Raw genomic sequence first — 24,730 nt, 5'->3', positions numbered from 1 at the left:
TAAGTAGTCAATCCAATTCGTAAATTATACAAAAATGTATCCATTTTCAAAGATGGGTAAATTTTCACTTACATGTTTAGAGGATGTAACAAAATCACAATGAATGCAACAAAACATCATCAATTTATCATACATGTTTTTACTATACATGTATATTGTACACAATTATATTAACATTTATCATTTCTTATATTCATAAATTTACAAATCGGAACAAAATATAATATTACAGCCAAATTCAAATATGAGGGAAGAGTGTTGGAAATGTATAATAATTTTTGTAATTCAACTTTTATTAAGTATAAAAATAGTATTTCACAAAAAAAAATTTAATCCTTAGTAGATTTTAATTATCACATTTTAAGATTAGAAGAATACATATGAAACTATAGAAATTATAAACAATTCTCTCCGCTATAAATAGGAAATTCTTGAAGTTTATAATAATTTTCATTCACAATCATTGCACACTACACGTATTTGTACTCATTGCAGTAAATAATAAAATAAATCACAAATAATACGAAATATATTTTTTTAAGACGACGCATTGTATGTACAATTTTAATAACTCCCCACAATATAGTTAATAGCATTCTATTTAGATTTAGAAAAACCATTTCCTCTCAAAGGTTATAGCTTATTGCACAATTGCAAATAAATTATTCCTAACAAAGTTTATTTAATCAAAAATAATGTCAATAATTATATAATATTATTATGTTCAAGTTAATAAGTCGATATACACAAAACATTTGTAACGTGGCTGGGGAACCTAGTTACTATATTAGTTATCCAGGGAAGGTTTTCTGATCCTTATGGATAAATTTCCGTAGCTAGGGGGTTAGAACACGGTATGTGGGATCTTATCAATAAATATAACACGTTTGGTTTATAAATCTCTGTTCAAAATATATTTTTGGTTTGTACTTAACAAAATGTAGATGGTGGTAAACAATCCCGGTGTTGGTGAGTTCAGGTTTGTTGGTGAGTTTGTGTTTGTTGCTGGTCAGTCTCGAACTGCCCTTTCGATAAATGGTGCGTATTGGCCACAGGCCTCACAATCATTAACAATGTTTATCTCAGCACAAATATCCCACTATTGCCTACTACGGAATTGACACATACACAGATGTCATGTAACAATAATATATATTATTGTTACACATTGATGACCTCATTACCAGATGTTAAGTAATGTAAATATACCTAATTATTCACGCAATTAAATATTGACATTTATAAAAAATTTAATTATTTTTCGTAAGTCATAGCAAAAGCAGATGCTTTAATTAAATATTTGTATCATAAAGATTTATGATACAAATATTTGAACAAATTTTACATTTTAATAATTATATTTAAATTTAATTAAATTTTCAAAAATACAGAAAAAATTTTTGCAGTAAAACAATCTTAAGTTATGAATTTTTTTACTAAATGAATGGGCAAAAATATTTGGCAGAAAAAACATTTTCATTGATAAAACTTTTTTATAATTAGAGTTATGGCGTGTTTAGATGAATACAACAAAAATTGTTTAACTAATACAAGTGAAAAGTTATTCATGATTTCTTTTGTAACGAATAAATTGTATATTATTTAACAAAAAAAAAACATTTTTTATTCATACATTTAATTTCTAACCAACAACCAATTGGCTGTACATAGAAATAATTATTATATAAGTGTGATATTCCCAATGTAAGGTAATCATGATTGAAGAACAATTTCTTAATAAATCGATTTTCAATAATAATAATAATGATACTTTAATCCTATGAAAATAATGTATTATCTACCTAAATAATTATTGTTAATTAAATTAGATTTTATATAAAAAAAAAAAAACTTGCTGTTTAAAGTTTCTTTAGTTACTATTGTCATATCATCCTCATTCCGTTTTCCAATCGTTATCCAACTTGTTTGTTAAGATCTCAACAAAGTTTAATAAGTCATTCAAAGTTTTTTCATTAGTCTACTAACGGGTTTTTATTAAAAACAATATTTAACACTGGTCACTAGAACCATGTAACTAACTTTGATCAACGTTCAAAATTTCTAATATAGAAACTTCCTAAAAATATATATTGGTATCAATTCTATTTTAAAGGAAAAACATTTGTAATCATGATAGATCATTAACTATGTGACACAACAAAAGTGTATATTAAATGAATGGACTAAAGCAAGTTCAACCATTTTTGTAACAAAAATAAAATAAAACAGTTTATAGTATATTAATCTTATGCTCCTAAAATTTTAACTTAAATTCAATACAAAAAAATCAAACTTTGTAAAATTTTTCGATCATGAAACGTAATAGGTATTATATTATAATATACGTAAATTTATATTAAACAAAATCAATTTAATATTTATACCTATTTTTCAAAAATAACTTTTAAATAAATGGTTAAAATATTGAAATAAATTCGATTTAAAAAACAAAATTAAGAATAACACAATTAATAACTAATATTTCAAATTGGTGGACCATGCATGGTACTTTTAACAGTGAAGTTTAAACTTTAAAACCAAGTGACTAATGAATACATTATAAATATGTAACTATAATAATATTAAAATTATCATTGACGTATGTAAATTCAAATACACTAGTACAAAACCATTCAAATTGAAATGTGATCATTAAAAAATGATGAGCATTAGTTAGAGAAGCAAAATACGTACGTTAGTACTTAAGTCGGAAGTATTCACACCACATAAAATAAAACATAATAGGTATTATATCGTTATTTATTGTTTAAATAAGTAATTTTGTCCAAATTTAAATTTAAATAACTACAAATAATTATATTTATATATTTTTTAAATTTTATGGTTTCAGTATAAGTTATTATGAAAAATCTTGTATTAAATTTTTAAAACTTAGATACAAAAAAAAAGTTTTTATTAGTTTTTTACTAAAAAATAGTTATCATTTTTCATGAATTAAACAATTTAAAAAAAATTCTAATTTTAAATGCATATAAAAAAATGTTGCCTGTATATTTTTATACGGATTTAAGAATAAATTTTTGGATTTTTATAAACATTTGGTGTCAAGTTTCTACAGTTATTTATTTTCCAGTTGCATCAAAAAAACAAAATCAAAAATTGGATTTACGTAAAATTTCTCGATTTTCATTAATTTTCTGTTCGTTTTTTCTGATTATAAAAATAAGTACTGGGAATTTTGAAGTTTGACCTCTTTTAAATACAAACTAAATCCAATTTTATATCCAAATCCATCCTTATTTTTTTTTTAATTGAACTACAGTTATCAACAACTTACTATGTCCTCAAACACAAAAAAAAAAACATCATTATAAAATTAATACATTCATTTGTTCAAAATATATTTTTTCTTAGTTTTATAGATTTGATAAAAAGTTCTAGACTTGGTCAAAAATCGAGAAATTTTAACACAAGATTTTTAATAAGTTTTACTTAGAGCAGTAAAAACAAATCAAAAGTCATATAGACAACTTTTTTATAAATATTTGAAATTCAAATTTTGAAAAAATTGAATACTTAAACAAAATTAATGATTTTAGTTATCATGTAAGTAGTAATTCAAAAAATAATAATTCTAGAAATTTAAAGCTTTTTCCTTTCCATACATCCTATCTTCTCTAAAAATGTTAAGAATAATATTAAAAAATTCACCGTTTATTGAATTATAAGTTAATTAAAGTCATAAAATAATTTAATGTTACAGTACTTATCATATAATAGTATGTGCTCTGGTTTTTGGAAAAAATTAGTTCAACTTAAAGTAATATAAATCAATTATATTATATCCTTGATAATAGAGGCTGTCAGACCGTCTTCGCTCAAAATCGTTTTTCGTATGCTATGTAATTTATTATTAAATCCAAATTCAACACATCCATAATAATGACCTACTCTATGATGAGGTACACTCGAAATTTACTGCAGAACTACGTACCTGGCTTTTCAAATTTCAAGTTTATGTGGAATTAAAATTCGTATTGTCGTATTCTGACACCACTGTTCAATCATTGTTTACTATAATTGAGTATGATTGTATGAACTACGTAATAAAATATGAACCCTATAAACAGAATTCAACTTATCATCCGTTTGAATACGCGAAAATTGTATACGTCGAAAATAGAAGTAAAAACCATTAAATCACAATACAGTTCACGGCATGTCTTTATTTATTTTTATAAATAACACGATAATTACTCGTAATCAAGTCATATTATACATTTATTATAAATTACAATAATCAAATAACATCATATACAACATATTATGATTCATAACAAATTGTACAAATATTTGACACATTTAATAACAAGTTCTGATAATTATTCAAACACTATAATATTATAACATTTATTCTCTGAAAATATAACTAATAATCCATATGACGCATTGCATTTAACAGTTTCACTGGATTTCAATAATTATTTTTAAAAATAAAGTATAAACACATTTTAACCAAACATAAAAATATCGACCACTATAATTAAATTCGAATATGACAAACATTACGTAGAGCAAAATCGAACTGAATACGATTCAACTTTTCACTGAAATTAATATGACACAAATTTTCACTTATTTTTCGACATCGGTCAAACGGTTATTTATACTAATTTACTGAAAATGATCAGTATGCGAAATAACAACAGGTGTGAGGTAAATAATTGATGAGAAACAAACAGATATAGGTACATCATTGGCCTTTGCTATATGTACTGAGGACATAAACCTTCAACCCAAACACACCACATCAGCATCATGCGGTGAAAAGGTATAAATACTTTGTTTTCCATTATTCTTATGTCACCGTGTCGTATACATACATATTATGTACAATTTAACTTCCCTCCCATACCTCCCATACTAATTCTACACCAATACTTCCCAAATACATACTACACGGTGTGTTTAAAAATACAAAGCTTAATTTCTGACTCCTGAGTAAAATTATGGATGATCAAAGTAAAATATAGTAGCATGTATAAATTAAATATTAAATTGTGTTCTTTTTAAACTAAAATTAGAATTTAACCCTCACCTATTATAGCATATGCCAAGGCTACAGTAAATTTGCGAATAGATAATCTATATATCAAGGATCTAGCCACCTGGTGTCCATTACTATATATCATAATATTTTTATTCGCGTGCCGCCTCACATCCTTCTTCCGCGTATTACCAACCGATTACCTTAGTTGCGACTAAAAATCATTTACGCGTAGAAAAGAGGGTTGCCATAATACGAGGAAAAAAATCCTTTTCTTTTTGCGTTTCAACAGTCTGTTGCAGGAATTCGCTGGCTACGAAAAAAAGGCGACGTGTTGCAGATGATAGGATATAATATTATATATTGCGTACGTATACTGTCTCGGCACACTCATACAAATGGAAAATCGTGTTTTTGTCGTGCACTGTATGTGTTATTATAGAACTGCGCCACTCTCGCATAACTATTATATATTACATATACCGTAGTGGGTACGCGTCAACTTCTCCGATAATATCATAGGTACCTAACTCGATGTGGCTGTTCGTAATATCTATGTATGACTCTTGGAGTTCGTGGACTGTGTACATATATCATAAACAACGAAACGAAACGACCGCATATATAAATCTTTAAATTATAGACTGCATAAAAAAAAAAATAGTATACAGGCGTGCATATACAGTATTATATTAAATTTTGTTATACATATTCGCCCAAATGAAGTGCATATATTATCCAAACATATTTTGCAATCGATAATACTATAATAGCGATGGGGGGAGGGGTGTGCGAATGTTCCATCGTAGAAAATAAATAAGTTCGTTGCAGTGAACACAATATCATGACTCGTGTCTCGCAACATGTACACTATATAATGTGTAGGTAATTGTATATTAAATTACATGTTCCAATTTTCTACAACACGCATCACTGTTGTACCTGTTGTATTAATGGAACAAACGATTTTGACTTGATAAGATCTTGGTAATAATATTACGTACACATCATTTTAATCTTGAAAGTTCGCTTAACTCGGATCACTGATATTTCATTATAACACACATGGACATTTATATGCCCGTCTTCGTATTTTTCTATATGAACATTGACAGTTGTCATGCGCGTGTGTGTGTGAGTAAAAAAATACAAACATAGTTGATTTTTACATCAGATAACTGGACTGCAGGGTCACTCACTCGAACAGCATTTTTATACACATTGGCAGTTGTTAAAAAAAGTTAAGCAACCTCGTTGGATATAATATCATCTTTATAAGTATACGTTTATGCATCCATCATACCATTGTGCATGTATCATAGGCGCACATTGAGTGTAAATTTAGAAGATGCTGGAATAATTAATGGTACACAAATCCATGGGTGGCTTTTTTCCACCCCCCCCCCCACAATACCACAATAAACTGCATAATTTTTATAATTAATATAAAAAAATTAAAAAATATTTAAAAGTATTTATGTTATAAACTTATAAATAACAGTAATATGTAATGATTAATTAATGTTAAACAAGATTTAATTTTCTGTTTGATAATGCACAGTTTTGCATTATGATCTACATCTATTTTGTTGGTAAAATCTCTTTCAATGCTAGGAGCAGATACCTAGCTTAGTAAATCTTTATTGATCCATACTGATGCGTAACTTGGAAAGTAGTTGAAATCATTATCGGCATGTAAAATATAAATATAAACGAATCAAATTGTCTGTATGATTGTTAATAATATTAGTCATTCCACGATCAATTCAACGTAACCCGCAGTTATTAGTAAAAATCAAATGATAACCAAAATTATAAACAGAACATAATTTTGTAGTCAACTGTGAACCGTAAGATAAAAATATAAAATAAGATGGAATACAAGATAACATGATTTTCTATAATATGATTGCTGTTTATTATTTAATGTTTAAACAAAATCTGAAGCAATGAAACGTGCATTCATACAATACTTTTTTAAATCGTGAATTCATAAAGTACATAATGTATTAATGTCCATTTGTAATGGAAAAAAAATGTCAACCCAATGAATCGCAATAATTTTCAAATGATTGGTGAAATACTGAAATAAATTTTACAGAGAACTGGGGGTATTGACTTGAAGCCTGAGGGTGCTAAGCATCCCCTAGCACTCCTCTCTATGTGCGTCTATGACATGTAGTATTATTGTATTGCATTAGTGCACTCCACGATGAAGCAAAAAATGACTTCATATGTTCAAAATACTGTTTATCTCTGCGTGTGTATATACAGAATACATTTATAGGTCCACATAATTTAATTCAGAACATTTACCCGCCCCTTTATTATTGCCTTTTAAATCCTATGAATATTAATATTGTCTTCCTTATATTTATTTAAATGAACATTGACAACTGCAGTTATTTAACATGTCAATGTTTACTAATGATTACCTAGTACAACAGTTAAATATACCTCGTCACATAGATCCCGTGTGCGCGAAGAACTGAAAAGAAGTCACAAATATAATGTATTTCTACACCAAAAAAATGGATCAAGTTACTCTCTTGATCAGTTTAAATCAAAAATATCCGTTGACATTTTATGCGAATGATCATGACGTATAGGTCACAAGATAAATGAAAACAAATCAAACATTTAATCATTCGAGGTGTGAAGATGTCCTACAGTCGGAGAGTAATATTATTATCCAGTGTTGTGGAAACCACTCAACAAGGAAAACAGCGCGAGGTGATAGGTCCGAAAATCCATTATTTTGGTCTTTGTGACGCACTCGCTCGTATCACTGGGTACAATATTTATACAGTATTTATGGTTCAGCGCTTGACATATTTCGCCAATGAAATAATTAAATTATAATTTGAATGTCATTTAAATTTTCCTAAGCATTTTGAAGGCACCTCCTGCTATTTTCAAATAACATTAAAACAAAGTATGCAGTCATTATAACAGCAATAACGCCTACACTATATAGTATGTAACAACAATAAATGTAATACTTTATTACATAAAGTATGTAATATAAAGAGCATCTATCGGTGGATTGTTTGAAACACATGCTTTAATGTAGAGCAACACATAAAATTGAGACTTATTTTTTGATGAATAATTTCAACACTTATAAAACTTTTTAATACTTGTATTTTATTAAAACTCTGTTGTTATATTCTAATAAGTTTGATTAAAGCACAATAAAAACATTTTACATGACCTTTAATGGCTTTAAACTACAAACGTATCCGATTAGACTATTTCAAATATTACATTATGAATAAAATCTGCAAATTTCTTTCAGAACAAACAGATTACAAAAGTTATTATTATTCGTTATAGTTAAATCCACTTACACAATGTTGTATTCAATTATAGATGTAATAACATTAAAAACGTTATATATAATTACAACATTAAAGTACGTAAAGCTAATGTTTAAAGAAAACCGCGTCTCGACGAACAAAAAAAGAATGTCAATCATCTGAAAAGAAGAGCAGAAATCCACTTCAATTGTTTGTCAACAAAATTTGAATTTTATCCAAGTTGGTTAGGTTTACCTTTGAAAAACATACAAGGCCGTTGAACCAAACATGAAAGTTACTTGTTATTGCATTCAATATATTTTTATAAGTATCCATTTAAAACAAGTAATGTGTATACCTACCTTTAAATACATATTGGCCGGTACCTGTTTCACAATAAACTTTAATATAATATTCAATTGAATTCGTGACAGTACATCGAAAAAAATGATAACCCCATTTGTCCATCAAAACCTCATTATAAATTTATTTATTTATTTTATTTTATTTTATTATAAATTTTATACTTCTATTACGACGATTTTTAATTTTAATTAATTTCAAGTTTGATATTTATATGTAATTATGTAAAACATATAAAAAATTATTTTTGACAAAAATATAAAAATGCCTCATATGGTGAACATTTTTTGTTTTTAAAAATGGTCCATATTCGATTTTTTTTAGAGGAAAATGGCTACAGCTGGTTAGATGATGCTTCCGGACAATGATACTGCCCTGCAGTGAACAATGATAAACCACTGATCGTTTAGCATTGTACATTGTTATGTAATCATAGCGTAAAGATATAGACAAAAGGATGATGCTTAGGCGGGGGGCGAACCGTCGTTAACGTCAGCTATTTTGTAAAGTTAAAGCTCAGCTTCGATTTAATTACCTTTGTAGTGTAATACATAGAAAAAAACAATTAACGACCTAACTACTCATTTATAGTTATTGTTTTGATTTTAATGATTAAAATAATAGTGAGTTACGAAATACGAGACAACTAAGTACTAAATCTTACTCACGCACGTTGCTATGATAATAAATTAATTCAAAATAAAATATTTGATATTTTTCTTTCATTTAATATTAAACCGAGATGGAGTATTTTAATAATTAAATAACCCAACCAAAATAATGGCTTCAGATTTCGTCGTATAAGGTAAAGTTACGTCACAGCACAATAATAACACACAAAATTAACATTCATAGTTCATCCCCATTGGCGTGTTTGTATAGCTTTTTGGCAGTACCTCCCTACTATACTACGCGTTCCCACCCTACAATTGTTACCTACATTGTTGCCAAAACAATATTTCAACGTATTTAATTTAATATAACATTACTATATTATCACATGATTTAACCACCGTCTCTATAAATCTTGCCACCGGGCACAGGTGATCCACTGGTACGGTACCGCTTGAATACAAACGACACTGCAACAGTTGTACGACGGGTGGTAAAACATTTCTCGCTGATCGACTGTTGATTAAACATGAGCCCGACACCCGAGTATTTCATGCAATGTCATTTTTTTTTTTTAATATTTTAAAACATAAACTCAGTAAGTAAAAAAAAAAAATGTGTTCAAGTGGATCCTGATTATTTTAATATTTTTATTTTTTATTTTTATGTTTGTATGGCGTTTATCGAGGTTTCAAGACATTTTTCATAATTTGTTTTTGAAGCAAATGTAAGCTGTACTACACAACATTTATTTTTGAAATAATATCTACTATAACATTGAAAGATTTTCATAGTTTTCTGTCGTTTAGTGTAATTCCTTTTTGTGGACCTATATGTAATTAGTGGACCAAGTAAGACATTTGTCGAACGTTATTCCTCGATACAATTAGTTTTTTGTGAAATGGGTACTCGTATATCAATTATTAAGGTTACATTTGTACAATATCCATTTCTTGATCAGAGTGTTATTAAAAATTATTTGATCAGAAGAGTTGATTAAAATAATAGAAAAGAGGAACTATGATTGATCCTTTAGGAATGGCAAGCTTGTATTGTAACTAAATTTAAAATATCTGATTTAACATGGACTGTTAAATTTCTTTCGTTTAGGTATGATTTAGTTATTAAGTAATGCAATAGAGGCTGGATCGATTTTGTTTTTAAAAAAATGGACCTTGGTGCCATACGCGATCGAAAGGTCTAGACAGACAGCTGTGCAATGTTCTTTGCTTTCAAGAGCTGTCGCCATTTTATACGTGAGTGGAAAGCGAGTATACAGCACATCCGACTGTATAATAATGTTTTCTAAACGTAAGGCCTTACATAATAGTTTGCTTTTGTGTGCGCGTCCAAGACTTTGAAAACTACTTAGTTATAAGTATATCCGTGAAAAACTCAACTAGTTCTGTAATTCAAAGAAAAGCAACAAGACCTTTGTAAAAATCGAACAACTAAATCGAGGTGTCAAAGTGTACTTTCGTGTTTCATTGGTAGGTAATCCGCTCGTAAAACGATAGCCAATAGGTAGTCGTTCAAACAACAATATTTTATTTTGATTTCCGTTGAAATGCGAAAAACTTTTACTAGTTTTTCATCTTACATTATCGGGCATGAAATTTTTATTAATTTTCAATTAATTTATGACTTAGTTTATATTTTGTAAACATGAATTAAGTATACGGGGGTGTGTAGCAAATGAAAAAATGAAAATAAAACTCCTTGCAAACTTTTGATATTTTTCATAAAAAAAAAGCACCTTAAAGTTTTCAATCAAAAAAACGAACGAAAAAATATACCTACTACATGTTATTCGGCTGCACGGAAATATTGAACGTTATTTGTTTCTGACTGTCGCTATTATTTACTATACGACATCATCGATAGATCATTGACACGAAAAACTATTCTAAACAAAGGAAACAAACAAAAACATTTTGAACTTCAAAAACTGAACTAATAAAACTATGTGCATATCTTTTCATTTTTAAACTACCGTAAGAAGAACTTGGTGTGAATCCGTTATATTTAACTGACAAACGTTAAATGTTAAAATTTAAAATGTTTAACATTTTTTTAAGTATAAAATAATTTTAAAATGTCCGTGGTTTTCAATGGGTATTCATAAAGCTAAAAAATAAATGATTATGTGTATTTATAATATTTTTTTTAATCGAAGCGAGATCATTTGCTTATCTTATCGTTTTATTATATAATAAGTTGTCATATTACACACCTACAGTCAGACGCGGTAATAAATCAATGAACTTGCGCATCTGCAAGTGACGTGCATATTAAAAATCTGGTATTCAACGAAAGGTTATGTTGTAACTTACAAATCTCAATATATATAATTACAATCACGACGCGTAATTGGATCATTCCACTCGATTTGTTTTTATTTTTAAATTCTTTTTAATGGACCAATATAAAATTGCTATATGGACACAAGAAATTGGAAATAAATATAAACATTTTAATGGCAAAATGCTCGTCACACACAAACTTGCGGTATAAAATTACCCATTTATAATCAAAGTATACTGTATACAGTGAGAATGTGTTCACTACCTACTGCAAATTTTTAACGATACCATTTTTTTTTTTTTTTTTTAATGACCAAAGCACACGTATATCATGATTACGCAACACACAACGAAGCTTATTTTTATTTCAGTTGGTTGTTTTTATTGTTTGTAACGTAAGCGAGATGTGCTTGGAAATATAGCAGTTGAAAACCGTTGTTAAAAATAATGAAATGATCATTTTGGAATTTTGCCTCCCTTTTTAATTTTAAATTGGCATTTATATAAAAAAAAAAAAATGAACATGCCCGTGTTAATACGATCGTTTACAATATAAAACCATACAAATATAATACAAAAGTTTATTTGAATTTTATTTTAATAGATAAAAATATAACACGTCTTATACTATGCTTCATATAACGTAATATAAAAAATGGTTTCATCGGAATTTGGAGTAAAATAATAAATAATATACCTACCTAAAATCAAATTTTTGCTATACTACATAACAAATAGCTAATAATCTATTGTGATAAATCACTAAGATGTGTTAAATTATTCTGTTTCAGATTCAAGTAATACACGAGAACGAATAAAAAACACGGAGCTCAATACAGAATGAAAACGAATATCGCATGTTACTATACATAAATTTAGCCAAAATACAATACTATAATGTTATAGATGTTAAATAAATACGATAAAATTATTTTAAGTTACTCATCGTAAATCAAATTATATTACTACTGTTGCTTTCGTGTTAAATCGTATGTTGTTTTTTAAAATACCAACACCTTAGAGTTTATTTAAAGTACGATTCGCGTATTAATCCTTTAACCTGTTATAAAGAAAATTTTCAAGTATTTATTTTGTTGATGTAAATAAAAACTCGATTGTATACTATAAAAAAAAATTTAAATATATTAACCTTATAAATATCGTATATATAAGTTATAAGTACTTACTATATATATATATATTAATACACACATTATCATATTATATAACTTTATGTAATGTGTAATATTTTTAATGCTATACAAAATTAAAATATAATTAATTGCAATTTCATACATTGAATAAAAATTAATGTTCAGAAATCTTAAATACTGCCAAATAATAGTTTTTACATCAGTCTTCTCATTGTTGTTGATGTACATTCATTGTTCACCCACATTCATAATTAAAATTGTCTTGAACCACATATTATACCGATAGAAAATGAAAACTCTTTAATATGTAAGTGCTCAAAATCTAACAATTTGTAATTTGTTATTTATTGTGAAATTATCATACTCATTAAGAATATTATAAAATGTACGTACCTATTCTATAATAAAAACTAAAATATTAATATATAAAACTATAATATGTGTGTATATCTATTATACCTACATTACACTTATTGTAATTTCGAATGAAAAAAATAATATGAATATATCGTCATGGTCTGTCACACGACTCTGGAAATAAACTCGGAGATGTATAAGCAGTTTACGACGCAAAAAAAAAAGATGGAATCCAAGTATTTTCTCATCACATCGTATTCACGAATCATTATTGTATTTTAGCTAAAGTAAGGTAATTCTTAAACATCGTAAACGAGACCACCGGTATAATATGTGGTTCAAATTGGTTACTAAACATTTAATATATAATACGTAAGTATAAAATATAAACATTGAGTATAAATCGTGACAATAACAGTCAAATATATGAATATACACACAACCATATACACGCGTATATACGCAGTTTATGTAAACTCTAAAAATACGGTATTTTAGTACCTTATTAAACATAAACAAAATATATTACATTTAGAGTATTTAATTTATGGCTTTTTAAAATACATCTTCTCCATTCTTTTGAATGGCAAAAAACTGTTCTTTTCTTCAACTCGCTTAGTGTAGTTTCTATTGTTCATGATGATCGCTATGAACGGAATGTCTGTAACAGTAGCACAAAAACATTATTTCTAACAAAACTTTCATAAAATAAAATATTTGTTTCTTTTTCGTATTATATAAGTGAATTCTACGACATTTATACACATATTAAGTAAATTTTTATAGCTGACAGAATACGACCAGAGCCTCGCGCTTTAAAGAATAACCAGTAAATTATATGTAGGTAAATCCTTCTTTTTAAATCTTTAAATTATAAAAAAAGACAATAAAAATACTAATTACATAAATATTATATAATGTATTCATCATCCTACCATTAATAATTTTCAACGTTATTAAATCGTTAAGAGTACGTCACCACTCATATGCGATATTTTTATCTTACATAGATACAACATAGTAATTTAGCGTTCAACAAAATCCATTTTATGTGGTTAGATTTAATGTTAGAGTAAATTTATCTATTACCAAACTTAAAGGTAAGAATATTATCTAAACCATCACATAAGCTTTGCTTGATATTATAATTTATAAAGTGAATTATAGCTATGTAAAATGTTAAAATTTTAAAATGTTAACTTACTTTAAAATTATAATATCAATAAAAGCCTAAGTTATGGCCTAGAAAATATTCAAATCTTTAAGTTTGATAATAGGTAAATTTACTTAATATTAAAGCTAACAACATAAAATGGATTCTGTTGAACGAAAATTTTCTATGTTGTACATATGTAAGACGGTAACATGTGCGGGTGTAGCATCCTCTTAATCAATAATCATGAATTATGAATTATAATTATTGATCATAGTTGGCATCTCACTGTATACAGCCATACATTAAGATTATCCGAATTTGGGAAAACATGATAGTTTTTAAAAATACATTTTATCACAAAAATATCGTATTCATTAGTTATTATTATTATTATTATTATTACATTACTAATACTTTAATAGCTAAGAATTTTGCTTACCATGTCAATACCTATAACTGAATTCCAAAGGTTAGGTTTTAGTTTTTCGAAACAAAAAAAAATTAAAAATTAGTTACAGAATACAATTGCTTAAAAATATTTTCTGACTTTGTGTCGAATGTGTATATATACATTTTTTTTATTATTATCATTATCGAAATTATGATCATGTAGTAATTAATTAAAACTATACCAAATGCTAAATTAGTAAACAGTATTTTAAATGTGTGAAAGTATTTTTTAATACTTATTGAACTGTGCAATATGCCAATATGTAAAAATCAAATAAAAATATGATTTTAACATTAAATTTTAAATTGAGATGAAAGGGAATAACAGTAGTATTTTGTGTCTCAAGCCTCGCAAATCTTAAAAATGACCCTGAGCGTTTTATACCTTTACACAATGCCTAGTAATTTTATTATAACATCTATAGCCTATATGTTAGTTACTTATAGTCTTTAAACCTTCACCAAACATATTATTAAACCAAATATTTATAAAGACAAACAAATTATTTCTTAATTTACATTTCTAAATAGATTTTGAAAATTGCCAGTTATTAAATAATAAACTGCATGTTTAGGACTCTACTCCTCACTTCAACTATATTAATTTTTTAAAAACGGGTCGAATAAAATACCTCACAAGGTTCTCACAGTTAATATTCTTTTGAACAACCTAAGTTAACTTAAAGAACATCATATTTAATTTACACGTGAATTACAACTGTTATTATTTTATAACATCTCATAATTTCCAAGTATATATATACTTAAAATACATATTATAAATCTAAGTTTTTAATTAAAAAAAAAAAAAAAATGATTAATATAACTAAAACAAAAAAAATAAATATCCAATCGGTCTAAGAAGTTTTAAGAATAGATATTTTTAAATGATTATTTGAATATCTAAACTATGATAATGAGTACTTATTTTGGGCGATTGTAAACTCCGCCAGAATACAGGTTAATATAAAAAAGTAATAAAAGGTCTAATATAAACTCCGCCAGTTTTTTTTTTGTTTAGCTGCTCAGTACTCACATTGCCTCGTGCCTTCTCACATTAAAATCATTAAATACGTTGACATCTATTACGATGATATATACTAATGAAGTAATACAAGACTTAGAATATTTACAAATTGTATCACATCATTTTAGTTTACATACATGGCATAACTATATATTTTTGCATTATTAGGTATAACGATTATTTATTATGATTTTTTTACTATAATTTAAATATTTAATGTGAACGATATGATTTGATAATATTATACTAGGTATAATTTTTTTTTAAGAACATATTACATTAATTTTATACTACTACTTGATTTTCTTCACTGGCGAAGTTAACATGTATTAAATTTTACCTGTTTTTTTTTCTGGCGGAGTTTACAGTAAAAAAAGGTAGGTACTTATGGCGGAGTTTAAAGTAAAAAAAAAAGGTACTTGTGGCGGAATTTACATGCACCCACTTATTTTATTTTGAGTTTTACCTGCAATATAACTCTAGATATTAAATGAAACAAATTCAGTTATTGTGAAATTAATAAATATTCTTTTTACTCGACACAAATATTTAAAATTTAGAAGAAATTTAGTATAAAAACCATTGTACATGGACGGGCAAGACCGTTTTCGGCCAAAAACGTACCCTTCCCTTTTCGGCCGATTCACTTTTCGACCAAATTAAAAAAACACCAATTCCTTTTTCGACTAAAATCGATCTCTTTCCTTTTAAGTCAAAACAAAATTGTATGTAATGTATGTAAAATATTAAATAATTGTTATATATTTTTTTTGTAAAATTAGGGCAATTGTGTAATTATATAATTTTGAAAATAATTAAAAGTATAAGTTGCATAAAATATTGTAAAATAAAATATGGAAAATTATTTAAAATATAAGAATATCTATGTACCTATTAATATAATTTTTATGCTAATGTCACAAACCTACTCGTGGGGTTTAAATTTTATTTATTTACATAATATTATAAATATTACATATTATAATATATTAACATAAAAATAATGTTAATATATATTCTTATATTTTAAATAATTTTCTACATTTTATTTTACAACATTTTATACTTTTAATAATTTTTAAAATTATATAAAATTTTGTTTTTGTCAAAAATTGAATCGACCGAAAAGGAAAGGGTATGAGTTTGGTAAAAAGAAAATCGACCTATTTTAAATTTGGTCGAAAAGTGAATCGGCCGAAAAGAGTAGGGTACGTTTTTAGTTGAAAACGGCCATGCCCAGCCCACATGGACATGTTTTGTTCATAATAATTACTCTGACGATAAATCATTACTCATTAACTTTTAAAATGATAATATGGTAACTAGTCCTTTATTCTATTTACGGAGAACAAAATAATATTATACATGAATACATTAAGTTATAAAATACTTCGAAAGGATTTAACACCTATTCAAATCATAGGATTTCAACTCGTAACGTATAATCTGAGTCTGTCAAGCAATTTCTTCAGTAGGTAATCATCATTTGTACAATCCACTTAGCATGACAATTTAAAATATAAACGTTTAAGTTTATATGCGCACACATATCAACATTAAACATAAAAAATATTTCATATTCAAAGTTAAATAAAACAAATACACGATGACAATAACAATAATATTGGTGGTTATTCAGATAGTAAGCGTCAGTAGATATCAATAACAATAAAATAAAACTTTTTGATATTTTGTAGAATAACACTTTTGTATTGCAGACATTGCAATGCTGCATGGTTTCTACCAGTTTGATTGGCTACAATCGATACTAAACCATTCGTCCAAATTATACAGATATCTACAAGTTTGTAATGAAAAAATTAAATAATCTATCAGTTCAAGGTTACTCTGAAGAAAAAAATCTATATAGGAACACACCAACCAAAATCAGGAAAATTTACTTAAAAACAACAAAGGGCAGAAAAAATAGACCTGTTGCTACTGTTGCTAGAATAGAAAAACTGAAATTACTTATTTAACAAAAACAATTTTATTTTTCTTTCCAATACAAAAGCTGTTGAATTGTAAACAAAAATATCATAAAATACATTCAACTTATTTACGCTTGCTTGTAATGTGTTGATTTGGTCTAAAGAATTAATTTTAGCAACTAAGTAAATCACCTATAATGTATTACGAAATGTATACATTTATGAATAAAAACTTTAAAATTAAAAGGATACTTATTAATATAGTTTTAGTAATATTTTTTTATTAAGAATAAAGTCTTCTTTTAATATTCATTACAACTAAAATTGTTAATATTCAACAGATGTGTAGTATCATATCATAATATATTAGTTTGATAACCTACCGGCTACATTCAACATTAACAATCATTTATATAAAAATATTAAAAAATAAACTGAATACTTAAATAGTATACATGTAATATTCAGACTTCATAACTTTGTATAATCCAATTCCCATATAAATGAAATGGAGAATTATATTGGTGACTTAAACTACTTCCTTTTGTTATTATTGCAATAATTTAATAAATAGGTACTTTAACTTTAATAAACTCAATATATAACAAGTATATTATTTTTTTTTATTTCATTTACTTATATAATAAATCTAGTATCTAGTATAAAATGTAAATAAAACATTAATATATTTTTATCAAACTACAATAGCTATACAATAATATTGTTTAGTTCAACATTTCTTAAACTTTTTTATACATAGAACCCTTTTTGACATTTACTTTTATCATGGAACTCCTACTTTTTTTTAGATTTTTAGCTTATTTTAGGATTATTTGCAATAAAAATTATAATTATTTCATATAATAACAATGTGTTAAAGGTGTTTTATTCAAAAAATATGTATAGTAATAATAAAAATAATCATATATAATAATACTTCAATTACTTTAATTAGACTAAATTTTAATTTTAATGAGATAAGTGAAATTGTTTTTTATTAATACAAATATTCTTAATATTGAGCTTTATTGATAAAAATTGTACAAACATTTTTTTTCCCCGCTAGCCGCTACTAATCTTTAGTTAGGTATTTTAAAGTAATTTCAAAAATTACTTAAGCACCAAGAAACAAAGTTTAAAAAACACTGGTGTAGTAATAAGATTTATATTCTAACCTGAATAATATATTGTCTTTTATTATCGCTTCTTATATCTCAATAAAAAGTTTAAATAGATTGAATCCTTAATCAAGATAATTAATTTTCCATAGCTAATAAATACATGTTCTCTATTTAATATTTTAATTGATTTTAAATTAAATTATAAAATATTTAGTTACCTATTACTTTGTTTATTAAAATCATAAGTTCACAAAAATCAAAAATTTTTGAACAGGGGTCCATGATCTACAAAAGGTTAAGAACCGCTGACCTGTACTTTAAATAGTTAATCCAAATAATTTATATGGATATTGAAAAATTAACAAACAATTTTCTTGCCCTCATAAAATTGGATGATACCTAATAAATATTTAGGTTATTTAAAATGTTTGAACCTATACTAAAAATTAAAAATACTCACCTAAAAGCAAACCTTTGAGTTCCCTCACCATTGACAAACTCATGTAATGCTATGTGCATGTCTTCCAATCCAACCACGCTGACATCAGAAGAGGAAGAAATGTCTGAATATGAATCAATAGTAAACAATTCATCAGTGTCATCATCAGCATCATCATTGCCGTCCACATCATCATCATCTACTTCGAGTTCATCTTCAGGTGTATCAATGTTTATCGGCATGTTGCGCCTGACCGTAAAACTCACGGAAGCTTCGATCTGCATCTGTGCGTCAAATAGCCAAAACGCAGTCATCACTATCATGGGTATGAAGTACCTGGAACGGCCGCAAAGGTTCAACAACAGCGACTTGCCACCCTTAGACGCGGAGACGGACAGCAGACGAGGCTTGATCCAGTGCACGTACGCGGACATAAAGCATATCACTGGTAATATCTTCTTCTTGACATTCATCTGAAAAACGCGACGAACATTGAGCATCGACGACGTATTACGGAGAAAACAAGCAACACACTCACCTCGACAATTGGAATCCACTACAGTCTGTTACATGTAAACACGTAATAACGATGTATTACGATTATAATACACTGAACGACTGAGCTGCAGAAGCGTACGCGTATTATGTATTAAACTAATTTAATACATATTTATTTATATAATTAATAATTTATAATTTATTTATTTATTTAATTGCTTATTATGCATTAAGCAACATTCAAAAGAATTTATTGTACCGAGCAACAGCGACGATGATAATAATAACTATCAATCGGATTACAAGTCATGGTGACGGACAAACGAAATACAACAAAAAATAACAACACAATGAACAACAACATGATAAGGTAACGTTGATAAAATAATACGCGCCATCTGCCGTGCACTAAGAGAGTAATGACACCGATTCACGTTGCCAATAGAATTTAGTCGGATTCTAAAATACGTAAACACAGACATAATACAAAACAATAATATGTCTGTGGGTGTAAGCGACCTCAGATAACAAATATTATGTTATCTACTACCTACGTACTTTTTAAAATATTCAATTAATAAATATGTAATTAAATTTATTGTGACTTAAAAACTATTATTTTTTGTTTTTATTCTACTTTGTACACGAGAATTATTGCTAGGCCATCTTAATTACCTAAACCGAAAAATAGTTGGTAGATAGCTATTGGTAACCTATTTAATTTAAAAAAAAAAAAAAAGTATTGTTATTAATTAGTATATTTGTTTTCACAATCTAAGATGGGTAGGTAATATTCTCTTACAACTGAATGTTTATCTTACATTGTCCCAAAATATTCCTCGACGACTAAAAAGAAACAGGGCTTAAACCCTTTTAAGATAAAATAGGAATGAGAAAAAAAATGTTTATATTTTAAATTCTGAGGTTATGATGCTGAATGGACTATCAACGATTGGGAATCACATTGAATTCCATGTATGCATTCTAAATAGTCTACCGTCTATATTATTTATTGTTTATTTATATATAACAGATTGTAAAAAAAAACCTGACAGCATTATATTAAGTGATATAATAAATCATTTTTAATTTCCTGGATTTACAAACTACAGCTTATGTGGTCCAGTGGCGAATATTGGATAAAATAAATGAGAGGTGTTATAAGTACTGGCGTACTGATGTGGTGGCAAAACCCTCCTCCCTTGAATAATATTTCATTTAAATTAAAAATAATTAACAAAAAGATAAATTATTAACTGGCTCTAACATTACCTAATTACGAATAATACATGACGTAATAATAATATATGTTTGTAGATTACCACTACTTAAAACTACAAATTAATACTAACAATTTATGAAAATATATTTATAAGATATTATATTATGTTGTACGTTATGAAATATTTTTTTAAACGATATTTAATATTATGTTTATACTTTATACATAATATGTACCTACCATAGTACAATTTTATTCAGCTATACGGACTGGGAAAAATCAGAACTCATATTCTTTAATAGAAACTCATCGCTAAATATTAATACCTGAGCCCTTACTTTTTTTCGAAAATAGTTATATACCATTTAACAATAACATTATACACAAACGTAATATATATAAAAAACATAATAATATTAAACCAAGACGGAAATATTTTTTTATATGCGTTCCTGATATTCAAATATTTATAATCAAAGTTTGAAGTTGGTAATCACTAGTCAATGATATACGAACCGTGGAAACCATAAAAATAAAAAAACGGTGACAAATAAATACCTATAAATAAAATATAATCACTGCTGTCTGGCCTTTAAGAGAAGAAAATTAAGCATTTGTTCTCGACAGTTATCATTGATTATATATAGAATATTAGAATATATTATGTTATAAAAATATAAAATCAAAGCAGTTATTAAGTACTTAAGATATTTTTATTTATATCTTAGGCTTACGTATAAGTTAAGGATTCCCAACCGCTGTGCCGCAACATATCTATAATTATTCAGGTGTGCCCTGTAATTTTTTATCTTATTATGTGTACTAAATATAATACCTGATCAAACTTAAGATTTATATTTATAATAACATTGACTTCGAAATCCCTTGAAAATAAAAATTAATAAATGTTCAGATAAAACAGCTATAATATTATACATCCGATAGTACCCGATACGGGTATTAAATACTGTAATAACTAGGGCTGGGGACTTCGTGCCCTAAAAAACCTTAAAATATGCATTTAAAAAAATATATATTTATAATAAATAATAACATTAATTTTAGATATCATACGTAAATAGACTGATTTGATAAATTTTCTGAGATAATTGTTTTCCAAGATTTTTTATATTTGTTTTCGTCTTATATCGGATTTCACTCGTAACACAAAAAAATTTAAATCGAACTAATCAAACTTAATCTATTTAAAATTTAGATTTTTTTGAACGTGATTTATGTATTGCTGTTTCAACTGTTTCACCCCGAATAGAGGAATTACGTAAAAAAACACAACTCTCAAATATCACATTAAATTCGTATCATTTAATAAAAACAATATATTATTTTATAAATATGGCATTATGTATAATATATATTATTATTATTTATTTATTTAAATGTGCCGTGAAATTTTTTAAAAACGATCAAGTGCGCCGTCAAGTAAAAAATGTTGGGAACCTCTGGTATAAGTATTACTAAAAATCAAAGATATACGCAAGGGGATGAACAAAAAAAAAAAAAAAAAAAACAAATATTTTTAGTTACTTCGTGAACACCGAATATACCAAAAAGAATCCGAACTGTAAAATCTGAATATAATAATATTATTATTTCTATCCGGGCGTTTTAGTAATTATTATTTTGTTATATAGGTAGTATTCTGACAGCGCGGGTGGACGATAACGTCAACGCCATCTACCGTTGAAGTACAACCTTTAAACGCGACGAAACCATAATAGTGTTCCCAACACAGCAACTGCACACCATTGTTTATAAAATAAAATAGTTTATTGTAAAATCTATGCGACGGACTAGCCCTCTGCCCACTGACCCACTGACCATTTTGGCCTACTGTCCTGTGCACGACTTAACCCGTAACCGATCCGACGGCGCATTAAAGGACCTGCAAACGTGCGTGATTTTTGTTCGGTTAAAATGTTTAGATCAATGAGCGGAGGTGAATTAAACATACTATCTGTGGTCCGATTTTAATTCTGAAAGTATTTATGAATTCGACGACGTCTTTTACTGTTTTCTAGAATTGTTGATAACTCACACCTTAAATCGAAAATGTTTTCTAACAAACATAGTCCAGACAACTACGATTGCATACACACGTTAAAATCGAAATTCAGGAAGTAACCTTGATTTAGTTAATTAATTTTAATTTTAAACATACTTTATTTGTATAGATGTCTTAAAAGTTGATGTCTACGTCATGAAACAAAACTACTGATCAAATTTCATACTCGTAGCTCCGGAGGTTTCGGCTAGACGGTTTTTTTCTATTTTTATACACTTTTCAACCTTTTCAACTCCCTCGGGGGGTTACATTTTTAAAAATCCTTTCTTAGCGGATGCCTACGTCATAACCGCTATTTGTATACCAAATTTCAGCCGATGCGTCCAATGGTTAGAGCTGTGCATTGATAGATCCGTCAGTCAGCTTACTATTTTATATTATATATTTGTATAATGTACAGATTATACCTACCTATTAAAAATTTGTACAACTCAAAATATAACATAATTTTTCTATAAATACCGTAAACAGTAAAAATAGATTCGTAATATAAATAGTTAATAATATTTTAAAAGAAATCAAAAATATTATTGAGTATAGTAAAATTCTATATTAAAATATATAAATTATAATTAATTATAATATACGTAAAAATTGACATGCATGTTTGTAAATCATAACAAAATTATTAATATTATTTATTTATAAAGAAGTTATTTCGTTCAAATTTGAAATTAAAATGTCTATAAAAAATCATTGCCTGATGACCAAAAAGCGTAATTGTTTACGGTAAAAATTTCACAAACAAATCTTCCGAGTAAGATGAACAGATGATAATATCTTAATTATTAATGACCGGAAACGAGAAAATACACAAATACTATTAGAAAAATTAATCTCTCCGGGAAATTTTGTATGATATTAAAAATAATAATTTTTAAAAATACGGACATCTTACAAACTATTGTACATATCAATATAATTAAGGTGTCCTATAGATGGCAATTCAATAGATACCTACTGTTTGGGTGTTCTCAAATTGCATCCGAAAGCATTGGTAAACTTGAATTTTTACATTCACCTAGATACTTAGATTTGGGAGACAATAATTCTTGTGCGCCTAATATCTTCTATATTGATTCAATTTACAATAATTAAAATAATTATTCCAAAAAACATAAAGCAAAAGGTTTTAATAAATATTTCGGTTAGTGATTAGAATTTAAATTTGTATGGCTAACTTCATTACGTGTGTATAGGTATAAATTTGTGAGTTGGCATACAGTTAAAATACTAAGTGTCTACGTTACACCATAAATATCACTTTTAAACATAAAATAATTGTTTTTGTTAATAAAATATTAAATATAAAAACTAATTTTGAATTATTTATTTTTGATTTTTATCCTCAAATTTAGTATAGACAGCTGCTATTACTTAAGGAGTTATGTAAATGTAGGGGAGTCTGGTTTATGTGTTATGGAGAGGCTTAACTTCCTTAAATAATTCAAAGCTCTACCCTCCCCCAAACACATAAAAATAAAATTCCATTATTCTTTTCCAGATATTTGAAATGTTTAGAATATAAACAATGAATAAAACAACAGTATATTTTAATAATAAATATATATCTTTAGCCTATGAGGCTATGCTTACTGGTTAGTTACAAATTATTAGCAGGCATACAATAACAATATAACAGTGAACTACTGCGTACTGCATAGATTAAAGTGTTAAAGTAACACTACTTTAAAACGTCAAGGCCAT

At 26.9% G+C, this 24,730-nt stretch overlaps 2 protein-coding genes across 4 annotated transcripts in view; one reads left to right on the top strand and one right to left on the bottom strand.

Moving 5' to 3' along the window:
* The window catches only part of LOC112593138 (allatostatin-A receptor-like), a 189,788-nt gene extending 177,098 nt beyond the window's left edge, over window positions 1-12,690 (top strand). For both annotated transcript variants that reach the window (XR_003114582.1, XM_025337445.1), the window contains one exon: window positions 12,377-12,690. The gene's annotated coding sequence lies outside the window, so the exon portion shown is untranslated. The remainder of the gene's footprint in view (window positions 1-12,376) is intronic.
* A 483-nt stretch (window positions 12,691-13,173) lies between these two features.
* Window positions 13,174-20,046, bottom strand: LOC112593281. Of its 2 annotated transcripts, XM_025337645.1 has the most exons (4): window positions 19,759-20,046; window positions 19,242-19,693; window positions 14,692-14,708; window positions 13,174-13,757 (listed from the first exon to the last, which is right to left on the bottom strand). In XM_025337645.1, exons 2-3 carry the CDS (start codon window positions 19,691-19,693, stop codon window positions 14,696-14,698), a joined length of 465 nt encoding a protein of 154 aa, XP_025193430.1. In that variant the 5' UTR covers window positions 19,759-20,046; the 3' UTR covers window positions 13,174-13,757; window positions 14,692-14,695. The 2 variants fall into 2 exon arrangements, with proteins under 2 accessions (XP_025193430.1, XP_025193428.1); XM_025337643.1 differs by lacking the exon at window positions 14,692-14,708 and having other exon boundaries at window positions 19,759-20,041.
* Between the last annotated feature and the right edge of the window lie 4,684 nt (window positions 20,047-24,730).

The sequence above is a fragment of the Melanaphis sacchari genome, unplaced genomic scaffold, assembly GCF_002803265.2.
Source record: "Melanaphis sacchari strain LSU unplaced genomic scaffold, SCAv2.0 Contig1_pilon_pilon, whole genome shotgun sequence".
NCBI lineage: Eukaryota > Metazoa > Arthropoda > Insecta > Hemiptera > Aphididae > Melanaphis > Melanaphis sacchari.
The sequence above is the reverse complement of the archived record's forward strand: the minus strand, read 5'-3'. Positions and strand labels throughout refer to the sequence as shown.